Here is a 12,748-nt window from a genome sequence, read left to right on the forward strand (position 1 = left end):
GTATTACTCAGCCATAAGATATATGCCATCTTGCCATTTGTGACAACATGGATAGACCTGGAGGGTACTAGGCTAAGTGAAATAAGTCATATGATTTATGTGTGGAATCTAAAAAAACAAATGAACAAACAAGAAAAGCAGAAACAAACCCATAAATACAAAGAACAAACTGGTGGTTGCCAGAGAGGAGGGGGTGAGGGGATGGGCAACATGGGTGAAGGGCGGTGGCAGGTACAGGCTTCCAGTTAATGGAATGTGTGAGTCAAGCGGATGAAAGGCACCGCATAGGGAATACAGCCAATGGTGTTGTAACAGGGTTGTATGGTGACAGACAACAGCTACACCCGCGGACAGCACAACGTATAAACTTGTTCAATCACTATGTCCTACACCTGAAGCTAAAGCGACATTGTATGTCAAATATACTTCAATAAAAAGGGGAAAAAAAAGAAATTTATGCCAGGGATACTCAAAACTGGATTAAATTACAGTAGCTAATAAATAATTCTTCTGGATATTCTAATGATTTAATATAAACTAAGAACATTTCAGTACCTAATATTTACTACCAGTAAGTTCTAGGACTTCCTCCCCCCCAAAAAAACCACATGTGGGAAAAATGCTACAAAGTATGGCAATGGTATACAATGAAACAGTTGAAGCTACTCTTAACCTCCCCTACCCCCAAAGATATCACTGAATTACCTTTCCACTTCCCACTCTTCCTCCTGCACTTGGTCTAAGGGAGGAGGTGGGAAATCAAAGACAGTATTGGGAGTCCGAGGGGTGCTATCTATGCAGTCTCCAGATGCTGGTGTTTCTCCAACTGGCTTTGATCCTGAAAAGACAAAATTCGGACACTCAGATGGTGTTAATGAAGATAATAATTCCAAAAAAAAAAAAAAAATCAGTCCGCAAAGAGAAATTCAACCTATCCACGGCCACATTCTTAAACAATTGCATGTTAGCTAGAACCAAAATTCTAATATATAAAATTTTAAAATGCCCTAAAAAAAAAAACAAAACAAAACAGGAGTATCATTTTTAAGCAACTTTTAAAAAATCAACGTAACGGGGGCCTGGGTGGCTCAGTCAGGTAAGCCTCAGACTTGGTTTTGGCTCAGGTCATGATCTCAGGGTCGTGAGATTGAGCCCCGCGTGGAGCTCCACACTGGGCGTGGAGTCGGCTTGAGATTCCCTCCCTCTGCCCCCACTCCGCTCCTCCCCCTATGATCATGCACTCTCTCTCTCTCTCTCAAATAAATAAATAAATAAATAAAATCTTTAAACATCAACATAAGACATGGAAACAACTCAGAAGAGCATATGATGAGGAGAAACATTCTCTTACATCATCTTTTTCTATGCCCGTGTCAATCTTCTTCACCCAAATTTTATTTATTATGGTGGTTTAATTCAAAATAATGACCTCATAATTCTTTTTCTTGATTTACTATCTTTAGGTAATATCTATTTCTTCCTCCTCTGAGGATTCTGCCCACTTATACTTCCCACCTTCACTTTCCCCCCATTTCTTCCCAGTGTGTAATAATTTTATTACTAGTTGGGTTAATGCTTATTACCTAAGTTTAAATGATAGAATTATATCTATACTTGTTCCATCAAGGAGTTAGTACCTTAACTCTCTTCTATATCAAATTAGGTATTTAGTATCCCTATCCTTCCCTTTAATTGTATTTCTTTCCTTCTACCTTTCATTCTTTCAACTACATTTTTACTTGTGTCATTAGGAGGACTTTTTACATTTCCATGATCTGTGGCCACAACTAAATATTCTCTGCCTTGCCTATTTGGTTGATTCTAAAAGTCTGAAAACCCAGAGTGCTTACCTCACTTTGCCAATCTACATACTGTCATACACAAAATACAACATATAATGTATTACATACACATATTATTCCTGCCAGGTTAGGAGGTATGTTAGGATTATGTTTCCTTTTCTGCTGGTCCAATGATGCAACTCCTGGGTCACTTGAAATAGAATGTTCATTCCATCAAGGTCATATACTCCATCAGTTACTTCAAGTTTTATTTTGTTTTACATTTCTTCCTTTCCTCTACTTCCCCATGTCCCCCTTTCCCTCCTTCCTTCTCTCTCTCCTTCCTTCCTTGTATGGTGGCCACAGCTGGAGCCTGGGTAGTCTCCAATGGCATATTTTGTTTCACATTTAAATCATGACTTAACTTTCTTGAACAACTTCGTTTATCTTAGCATTTCTAAACGACTTTATTGCTGTCAAAGCACTTATCATTTTATCAAGTCTCAGATTTCTTCATTTGCTACATCATACTACCAAACGCTTAAAATCTCCCTTTTTCTTATCCCCTAGTCCTTGCGTTCCAATCTGGGGCAGCTGCTCCCTCGGCCTGTGACCTAACTATCGTCCGAGACCTGCCTGCCCTTCACCACTTCCCTGGTATGTTTCCACTACTTCCTGGACCCCGTAACATTTTCTTCCTTCATTTTTCTCTCATTTTACGGGAGTGTGTATCTACAAATCATGTTCAAGGAAAGGGCACATTTCAGTTAACATTTGAATCCTGGCATATCTGAAAATGTCTTTGTATCTTCCTTCATTTCTGATGGGAAATTTGGATGGACATAGAATTCTAAGTTCGATAATTTTCTTTTAGTAAGTTGCAAGGCCTTGCTCCCTTGTATTCTAGCCCCTGGTGTGATTATGAGAAATGTAAGGCAGCGTAATTCCCATTTTCCTTCCCTTCAAAGCTTTCGGGGCTCTCTTTTGGTGCATGGAAATTTCCAGAGACATTCTAGGTATGGCTCTTGTTCTTATTATTGTTATTACTATTGTTATTATTCATAGTAGGTGGTTCCCAGTCAACTCTTTCTGTCTTAAGACAAGTCATCTTCCCTCTAAGATGGTTTCTTCTATCATTTCTCCAACTGCCTCTCCTCCATCTCCTCTGCTGATGTTTCGTCAAAGAGACAGATGTCGGCAGACATCGGACCTCTCAAGTGGCTCGCTACGTAATTCTTGTCTCTCCGATTTCTCTCTCTCGACATTTCTGATATATGTTCTCAAATATTTCCTTGACTTTATTTTTAGGGACCGTTTTTTTTTTAACTCTTGGCAGCTGTGGTGGTTTGAAAATATGTGCACAAATTCTTTGCTACTCCTCTCTCCCTTCAGGGGTGGAGCCTAATTCCTCCCTGCTTGAGTGTGAGCTAGATTTAGGGGCTGGCTTCTAACTTGCTGACATGACAATGTGCGTCCACAGAGACTAAGTCATTAAAGGTATGGGGGCTCCTTTCTTGCTCTCTCTTTTGGATCACATTGGGGGAAGTTGGCTACCACGTCATGGAACATTCAAGTAGTTCTATGGAGAAGCCCATACAGTGGGAAGCCAAGGCCTCCTGCAAGGAGCTAAGCCCCCCTGCTACCAGCTACCTGCATGAACGCAGAAGCACATCTCTGGCCCCAGCTGAGCTTTCGGATGACTGACTGACACCTTGACCGCAACCACAGGAGAGACAGAATTGCCCAGCTAAGCTGCTCTCATGTTCTTCACCCACCAAAAACGTGACATAATACGTGTTTTTTGTGTTAAGCTATGAAGTTTTGAGGTAGTTTATCACAAAGCAGTTGATAACAAATACAGTAGTTATTGTATTATATGTAATAGTTATATTAAATCATTTTTTTGGGTCTCTGAATGCTCTTTTATTCATAGCATTATTCTTGTTTTATAGATATAATAATTTTTAAAATTTCCCCAAGTATACTATCTAATTTAGAGGTATTTTTTTCTAAGTTCTTGTCTTTTACCTAAATTACTGTTTTCTGCTAGGGGCAGTTTTTCTGTTTATTTTTATTCTCTTTTGTATGTCATTAGTAAGTTTGGCATTATGTATTATCTTAGGTCTTGATTCTAACAAGCAAATTTTGCCAAGAGTGAGTAATACTATTCATATCTGCATATGCAAGACTGGGTAGCTGCTCCGGCTCTCTCTTTGCAGCTATATGAAGTAGGTCCATTTCAGTTGGGAGCTCTCTGGGCAGGGTGAGAGTTTGGCATGTTTACTGTCAGGCTTCAGGCCCCCAAATGTTAGAACTCCAGGGCACTGATACCACGGAGGACTTACCTTTCATTCAACTCTCTAAAAGAGAGCACACTCATTTTCTTCGGGTACATAAATGACGGACGGCTCATATTCTACCATGCAAGGATCAGGAACTGCTGACATCATTGTTTTGATTACAGACCTTCAATTAATTCATTATTTCCAGCTTTACTTCTTACTCATGCACTCCACAAGACATGCCAACTCAGAGCCCAAAGTCTCTCCAGGGTTCTAATGGGCCGACTGGCTTCCACCTGGGATGGGACTCCTTGAACAAGTTATGGACTCCGGCTTCCTCTAGGTTGTTTTATCCTTCCAACCATGCTTGTCCACTTTTAATCTCCCCCAGATTTGTTGAAATCTCTTGCTTGTTGATAACATCTTCTCCTCCTCTACTTCCTTTCTCTTCGTGTTTTTTATTTAGTTGCTATTGGGTTACTTATCTGCCATGTTTTTAAGTTCAATGAGAGCTGGGAGCCATGAATTCATGCATGTACTCAACCCAACATCTTCAGAATTCCATATAAGACAAAACCTCCAGATTGTTCTATAACTATCACCCTCCTTCTTTGTCTTAAATCCACGCCCCCCCCACCACCCCGTTCTGCTACAGCCCTCTCAAATAGAGATGGATGTTTCCAACAGACACTGTGTACTTCAGGGTGGAGATGAGATAGATACCCTTGTTCCTCAATACTACTTTTAGACCGTATCTTGCCTTCTTATAAAAATCCCTTGCTGCACTGAGATTCTCACTTCTAGGTATTATCACATGCTCTCCCCCTCCTCGTGACAATCATCTAGCAATACTGAACCTTCAGCTGCTGGCTCATAGTTCTCCTCTCCCTGCTAGTATCACATGAGGTGACCTCAAAATTTGGGGATGTTAAGGTATTCCAACTCCTGACTTCTTGGTTCCTTACTTTCTTTATCTCTAGTAGCTTCCCCTGGGCCACTTCAGTGACCACTCCCACAGCTTTATCCTTGACCGTGTCATACCAGAAATTGGACTGCTTCCAAAATCACTAATACAGATAGGCATTCCCTTCTCCAAATAAAATCACTGATTCTCCCAGCTCACTTGCTTAAGAAACCCATTAAAACAAGTATGAAGAAATATGGTAAGAAGCTCTTCTCTCAATGATCTATAATTACTACACATCTTTCTCTACTCTTCAAGTCCCCTTGCCCTTCTCGCTAAGCCTTCTCTCTCTGCTGATAACCTTGCCCTTCACACACACTCTGCCTCTCATCTCCGCTCTCCTTCTCAAAACTCTGTCCTATTAGTTATATACAGTTTACCACCTGCTTCTTCAACCTCTTCCTCTCAATGGGCTTCCCTTTAGTATTAGAAAAAAAAAAAACTTTAGTAACTCAGATTTTTTAAAAAGTCTTTTCAGACTACCCCCCCACATCTGCCTCTAGCTACTGACTAAGTCCCCCCAACACTCCTTTTCTCTTCCATTACTGGATTTGGCACAATTTGAATTTTTACTTATGTGACTATCTCCCCATGAGACTTAGCGGCGCAGGGCAAGAATCTCCATATAATTATTGTGTGCTAACATCTGATACAAAGCTAATGCATGACAGAGAGCTCAGTCAGTATTTCTGAGTGGATGAAAACTCAAAATTATCATTCAGCATGGATTTATCACTGGTTATAGAACATTAAAATGTTAAAATTAAATTAAATTGGGATTCTTGATTAGAAAAATATGCCACCTTGTTTGTTACTTAGTGTGACTGTTGTAAAATCTTGATACTTAGTTAAGTCGCACTGCAACATTAGCTCACCTGTATCATTCTCTTTCCCTCCTTCCTGGGAAGGAGCGGCTCCTGATGCCACAGAGGACATGGAATTGGCTGGCAGGTATCCGACATCTGTTCCTTCACCTGCTGACCCACTCTGGCGCACCTTAGCAGGATCCTGAGGCTCAGGACTTACAGAAGAGGGTGCGGGTAAGTGCTTTGGGTGGCGCTGTTTCTGTAGCTCCATGGCTCTGCCAACTGAACAGAAAGCAAGTGTTAACAGTTTGTGTTGCAAAAAAGCTTAAAAAGAAAAAAAAAAAAAAAGATGATGTTAAAGGATCTAAAAAAATGTCTGGAACATGGTGGGCCCTAGGAAAATATGGATTATTGCAGAGCGAGGAATAGATAGATAGGAAGAAAAGGAAGAAAGGAGGGAGAGAGAAAGAGAGAGAACAAAAGGAAGGAAGGAAGGAAAAGAAAGGCAAGAGGAAGAAAGAGAGAGGGAAAGAAAGAGAGGAAGGTGGGGAAGGTGGAGGAGGGCTGGAGAGAAGAGAGGAGTAGGTGGAAGACGATGGCGAGAGACAGGAGGGAGAAAAGGAGATGAGAGCAATGGTGGGGGCGGGAATGCTGAGAGACAGAGGCACACAGAACTGCACTCACTTGTGAGAGTGAGGATGAAGCCTGTTAGCTCTGTGAGCTCGTGGTAAGCCCCCCCCACCGCCCCCCTCCCCAACACCTGCAGATTCATCAGCACAACGTGCCTCAGAGACTATGGAGATTGCTCGAAGCCTGCTCACGAGCCCTGTTCATGTCGGGAACCACAAGAGGTGAAACCCACTCACATCATCATTGCCCACATTGCCGCACACCCTCATGCAGCTCTGGACATCCCTGATCCTAAAATTCTTCCTTCCCTCATTCCTAAATCCTTCTTCTACATGCCTTGGAACTCATGGTCAGAATCTGAGATACTCCATTCTCCTCAACCTCTTCTCTAAGAATTTCCTTCATCTTCTCAGTGTTTCTCAACAAGAGGAACTACCGGTATCTGAGAATTCCTCACGGTGCAGAACATCCATGTCACTGTACCACAATACCACCCTCACTCCAACCTGGCCAGTATTTTCAAACGTGGTCCTGCCCAGTCGAAGACCACAACGTGACCTGATTTCCCTCCCTGAGGTACCACCCTCCCTAATTCTCCCCGATCAGCAGGCTGATCACTCTCCATTAGACCTGACGGTGGAGGGAGGTCAGGAAATAAAGCACAATGGAGAGGCGGAGAAATTGCAGAAGTACGGAGAGCGAGTAATATGTATATAGAAAGATGAAACAAAGAATGGTGGAGAAATCCATGCACGTTTTGTTTTTTTAATTTAACAAATAGAAGTTGAATGCAAACAAAATCAGATTAGGTAAGTAAATTATGTTATGGACAACTGCTAAGATGCTGCCATTCAAGAAGATGTTTAAGATAATCATAGAGCCCACATGGGGGTAGTTAGTTCAGAAATAACCTTGAACATAAACAAGGCACAATGGAAGCTCAGTGGGACCATTTCAAGAACACCTTTCTCCAGCAATTCATTCTAGCTAACTGAGCCTCCGAAGGGAAGACGGCAGGGGCTGGTGAGAACGCCGCTTTTCTAGCTTAACATACTTGCACTGTTGTCATGACGGCTTGGTCTCCTTGGGGGTCCCAGGATGCTGGGGAATCCTCTGCGCTTCCCTTTTTCTTCGCCTTCTCGATCTTTCTTCATACTCTGCTAGAGTTGAGGGGCAATCAGAGAGGTAAAAGATACATAACAGAGTAGATTTCTTTTGTGGCTTTCAAACACACAAATGCAGTTCTAACGGGCAGCTGGAAGAACTGGTTAAACGGGAGTGAAGGACACTCACACACAGCACTTGGTAGAGGTCGGCACGTGGTACCGCACACACATCAAACTCAAGACGTCTTTTCAACCCCTTTAGAGCTGGTAATTTTGGAAAACCAAGAAGTAGTTTTATAACACATCTACTGGGAGCTTGTTCCAAGCAGTTCATTCGTCCGTTGAACGAGTACTTAATAAGCTCTTAATGGGTGAGGGCATTGTGCTAAAAGCTGGGGACACGATGAAGGGGGCCCTTGCCCTCACAGAACTCCACAGCCTCACAAAAAGTAAAGGGATACATCTGTAATGACAAACTGTGACAGGTGCCATACAAGGAGAGGCCAAGGCCGTGACAGGGTTGGGACAGCGCTCTGTATAAAGTGCCATCTGCACTCTTCACACCGTCTCACCATTACTTCACATGCCTGGATTTCCTGCTGGATTTCTGAGTTCCTTGAGAACAGGGGCCGTATCGCACACCTCTCAGCATGCCTCGCACTAGCCCACGGAAACAGGAAGGACGAAGGAGAAGAGCACTGCAGCCCGGGTCAAGGAGCACAGAGACCTGAACACTTTAGTATCCAGTCTCACCTTGATCTTTGGGAGGAATCCAATCCGACCCCGCTTGTGCTCCAAACTTCGAGGTTCTTTCACTTTTACCCCCAAGTGCTTCATGTACATAAGGATAACATACTGCATTGTTGAGCTAGAGGAAAAGGACGAAATCAAGTAAGAATCCTGAAAAGGGAGGGTGGACAGAAAGAAGCTATCGAATGGCTTCAAAAACCCCAAAGCTGGAATCCTCAGAATTCATTCACCAAGTAAAAACTAAGGAAGTGTCTGTTCATTGCAAATAGAACAGGATTCTCCTCAAGACACTAGAATATCAGTCAAATAAAATCGAGGCCACCAGAGGGAGATCGTCCGAATTCCGAAGTTAAGAGAAAGAAATCCTAATTTCAGACCAACAGGAGAAAAGATAGTTGTTGTTGTTTTTTTTTTCATAAAATTCTAGGGGCGAAAAAACCCAGTTATATTACCTCTTATCTTCTTCTACAGCCTGAGCAGTCATCCTAAAAATAAAAATATTTCAAAATTAAATAAGTTGCTATTAGATACCCAAAACAACAGAATAGCACCGGATGCTTTGGGCCATCCTCAGTCTCTGTCACCTGGCATAAAATACCAGAAGAACTCACACCACCCAAGGGACTACAGGCTTTTCTCACTCATGTCATCAACTGTCAATGTTCTCTGGCCTGAAATAGTTTCAAAGCCTATGAACTGAAACTACTGAAAGTGCTCAACCTGTTTCTGATCAGTTGGAAATTTTATAGTTACTCGTTTTACCAATACACAGAAAAAGAAACACAAGAACTTTTCTAAAACACCAGCAAAAATTAAAACATTAAAATCCCCCTATATAGCTCCACATACACAATCTGACACCCCTTCTAAATTTGCTCAAAGTGTGCTTTAAGCATAATGAGCACCTCAGGAGAGAGGGCATGTCCACATATACTTCTGTTACTTACAACACTTCTTCAATTTTGGCAATGATCTGTTCCGCACATGCCCGTTCCTTCTCCAAAGTTACCCGGTCCTTGTCTCGCTCTGCATCGAGTTTAGTCAGTTCGCTTTCAGCCAAGGTCAGCCCCATGCTACGCTTCTGCCTAAAGGGAACAGAACAAACTTCCTAAGGTAGCCTACAGAAGAATGATCTCTCTCTGGAGATGCTTTATCAGAGCTTCCATAGCTAGCAAAGGCAAAGTGTCACAGTTTTCTATTTTGGGGCCCCTGTCACCTAGGACACCAGAGAAAAAGAATTCTAGAGGCGATCACTCAACAGAACACGCATCCTGAAGGAGCACACTTAGCCTAGCAGAGCAGTGAGCTCAAATCCTGAAAGCCTACGGAATGGGGACTAGGGACTCAGCACCACAACAACTCTTTGACTCCAAGGGTCCATTTATGTTTTAATCACATTGATAAAGACTACATGCTAGGTGTGTAACCTTTTCCTACCCAAAAAAAGGTTAATTCAGAATGACCATATCAACTTATATCACCCACCAAGCTTACCGAAAATCTTCCAAGTGCCTCTGAACTTCTGGGTGGACTCTTTCCTGCATAGTTTGGATATAGTGGCGGTGCAAATCCTCGGGTATAAGCTCAGGTCTTCTTTTTTCTGCATAAAGAAAAGCCAAGGAGTTATGTGATTTAAAGGTATATTCTGTGCATTACAACTGGCAACATATCGATGTTATTTGGTGCGAACTTGCAGTAGGACAAAGACAAGGTCTTCAGTGCATTTTATGTATTTTACCTCACAATGCAGATTTCATATACTATCCTTTAAATGTATTACAGATTCTCTTTCCGTTGTGATTCAGATGCCCTACTGGTCACCACATGACCGATAAAACCTTTAGAGATGAGCTGAGCTACAACTCTACAGAGATATAATTCTCCAGGATACTGACGCGCCACACTTACCTAGATCTACTGATATTTCATCAGGCACAGAAACTTTCAGGTGCTGAAACAAAAATGCAAACAGAAAGTCAAACACCACTAAGGACTTTCCAAGATGTATATGTAAGTACTTGTATAAAGTGAAGAGATGCAACTTGGATAGCTATTTTTACAATCACATTCAGGTATAAGCTCACTTATCCCATCCAAATGTCACAGCTCTGGAAGGTCCCACTGTTTAAACTTGAAAATAAGCCCTTTCCCCAAGGATCATGCTATACGGAAAATATCTATAGTCACTGGTTAATATACTTAGTTTTACATCATTTGAATCAATACGGCTAAAACTTAAACTGTGTGTATATTTTATGAAAAACTTGGTCATATATAACCATGACTTTTTTTTTTGCTGTATTTGAGACTACTGACCACATTGCCAGTAATTTCCTATATAAAGTTAAAGAACCCTCACAACATTCACGCCCCAGTGAGGAGGTACTGGATGTCAATGTTGAGGCTTTGGAGTATTAAATCGCCAATAACCTTCTGCAGTTTTTACTGTTGAGCCAACTAAGGTAACTGAGTCATAATTAACTTCTACTTAGCTAGGATTTTCCCCATAATAACTGTAGTTTCTGGTCCCATTACCACATAGCTGTGTTTTCTCTCTCATCAATCTGGGAAATGACTTAGGGAGAAAACTTATTTTACATTTAGAGAAATAATCTTAACTACTTTGTGCTTACTTTGTATTGTATACCTACTTAAGTCATCTGCTTCCAGAATTTAAACAATTCTTATTAGATCTAAAGCTTTATATTAGAAAATAAGTCATCGCTGAAAATTACGAGATCTCTAATATTTGTCTGAAGAACAGTGAAATAGATGTCAAAGCTTTCTCTTTAACTGAAGTTGCCACACAGTAGCTCAAATCAAGTGTCCTAGAAGTATTGCTAGCCCAAATGCAAAAAAGGATTTACATGCTCGTTTCTGTATTATTGGAAACAAGTATCACCTGTGGTATAAAAGAATAATTAGCAAATAAATCTATCAGGGTTCTCACACTTTAATGTTGATAAATTTAATACAGATCATGAGCAGCAAAATAAAGATCTGACTTAGCTTAGAGCTCTTAAGAAATGTGAAATTAACTCCTGGGGATTTACCTGAAGTAAATGAAAACACTAATTCTAAAAAATATCTGCACCCCTATGTTTATTGCAGCATTATTTACAGTAGCCAAGATACAGAAGCAACCTAAGTGTCCCATCAATAGATGAATGAATAAAGAAGATGTGGTAGATACACATAATGGAATATCACTTGGCCATAAAAAACAATGACATCCAGCCATTCACAACAACATGGATGGACCAAGTGGGTATTACGCTAAGGAAAAATGGTCCAGCCAGAGAAGACAAATAGCATATGATTTCACTTATATGTGGAATCTAAAAACTAAAAGCAATGAAGCAATGAGCAAACAAACAAAAAGAACAGAAATGGACTCATCAATACAGAGTAAACTGATGGCTGCTAGAGGGTAAATGGGGTGGAAGATAGGTGAAATGAGTGGTGGGGATTAAGAGGTACAAATGTGCAATTACAAAATAAATAAGTCACAAAGTACAACATCCATTCATGATAAAAACCCTCCACAAGGCAGGTCTAGAGGGAACATATCTCAACATAATAAAGGCCATATTTGAAAAACCCACAGCTAACATGTGACTCAATGGGGAAAAACTGAGAGCTTTCCCCCTAAGGTCAAGAACAGGACAGGGATGTCCACTCTCACCACTTCTATTCAACACAGTACTGCAGTCCTAGCCACAGCAAGCAGACAACAAAAAAAAATAAGGGCATCCAGATTGGTTAGGAAGAAGTAAAACTTTCACTATTTGCAGATGACATGATATACTATATACAGAAAACCCAAAGATGCCACCAAAAACTGCTAGAACTGATAAATGAATTCAGTAAAGTCTCAGGACACAAAATCAACTTATTTGTATCGTATACCTACTTAAGTCATCTACTTAATGTGTTGCATTTCCATATGCTAATAATGAAACCGCAGAAAGAGAAATTAAGAAAACAATCCCATTTACAATTGCACCACAAATAATAAGATACCTAGGAATAAACCTAACCAAAGAGGTGAAAGACCTGTACTCTGAAAACTAATAAAAGAAACTGAAGATGATACAAAGAAATGGAAAGACATTCCACGTTCAAAAATTAGAAGAACAAATATTGCTAAAATGTGTATACTACCCAAAGCAAAGTACACATTCAACGCAATCCCAATCAAAATACCAACAGCATTTTTCACAGAACTAGAACAAACCAATCCTAAAATTTGTATGGAACCGCAAAAGACCCTGAATAGCCAAAGCAATCTTGAAAAAGAAAAGCAAAGCTGCAGGCATCACAATTCCGGACTTCAAGTTATATTACAAAGCTGTAGTGATCAAAACAATATGGTACCGACACATAAACAGACACACAGATCAATGGAACAGAACAGAAAATCCAAAAA

The 12,748-nt window shown here is 40.8% G+C and overlaps 1 protein-coding gene across 8 annotated transcripts in view; it reads right to left on the bottom strand.

Moving 5' to 3' along the window:
- The window catches only part of ARHGEF12 (Rho guanine nucleotide exchange factor 12), a 150,547-nt gene that overhangs the window by 26,911 nt on the left and 110,888 nt on the right, over window positions 1-12,748 (bottom strand). For 7 of the 8 annotated variants that reach the window (XM_064577330.1, XM_064577332.1, XM_064577333.1 and 4 more), the window contains 8 exons: window positions 10,228-10,270; window positions 9,814-9,919; window positions 9,267-9,404; window positions 8,772-8,804; window positions 8,323-8,437; window positions 7,518-7,623; window positions 5,903-6,115; window positions 706-838 (listed from right to left, as the gene is read on the bottom strand). In XM_064577330.1, coding sequence (XP_064433400.1) covers window positions 706-838; window positions 5,903-6,115; window positions 7,518-7,623; window positions 8,323-8,437; window positions 8,772-8,804; window positions 9,267-9,404; window positions 9,814-9,919; window positions 10,228-10,270 — 887 coding nt within the window. The remainder of the gene's footprint in view (window positions 1-705; window positions 839-5,902; window positions 6,116-7,517; window positions 7,624-8,322; window positions 8,438-8,771; window positions 8,805-9,266; window positions 9,405-9,813; window positions 9,920-10,227; window positions 10,271-12,748) is intronic. The other variant, XM_045894828.3, reaches the window with a different exon arrangement.

Source organism: Mirounga angustirostris, unplaced genomic scaffold (genome assembly GCF_029215605.1).
Source record: "Mirounga angustirostris isolate CCGP_5_RB_7025 unplaced genomic scaffold, mMirAng1.0.hap1 SCAF_13, whole genome shotgun sequence".
In the NCBI taxonomy this organism is placed as follows: domain Eukaryota; kingdom Metazoa; phylum Chordata; class Mammalia; order Carnivora; family Phocidae; genus Mirounga; species Mirounga angustirostris.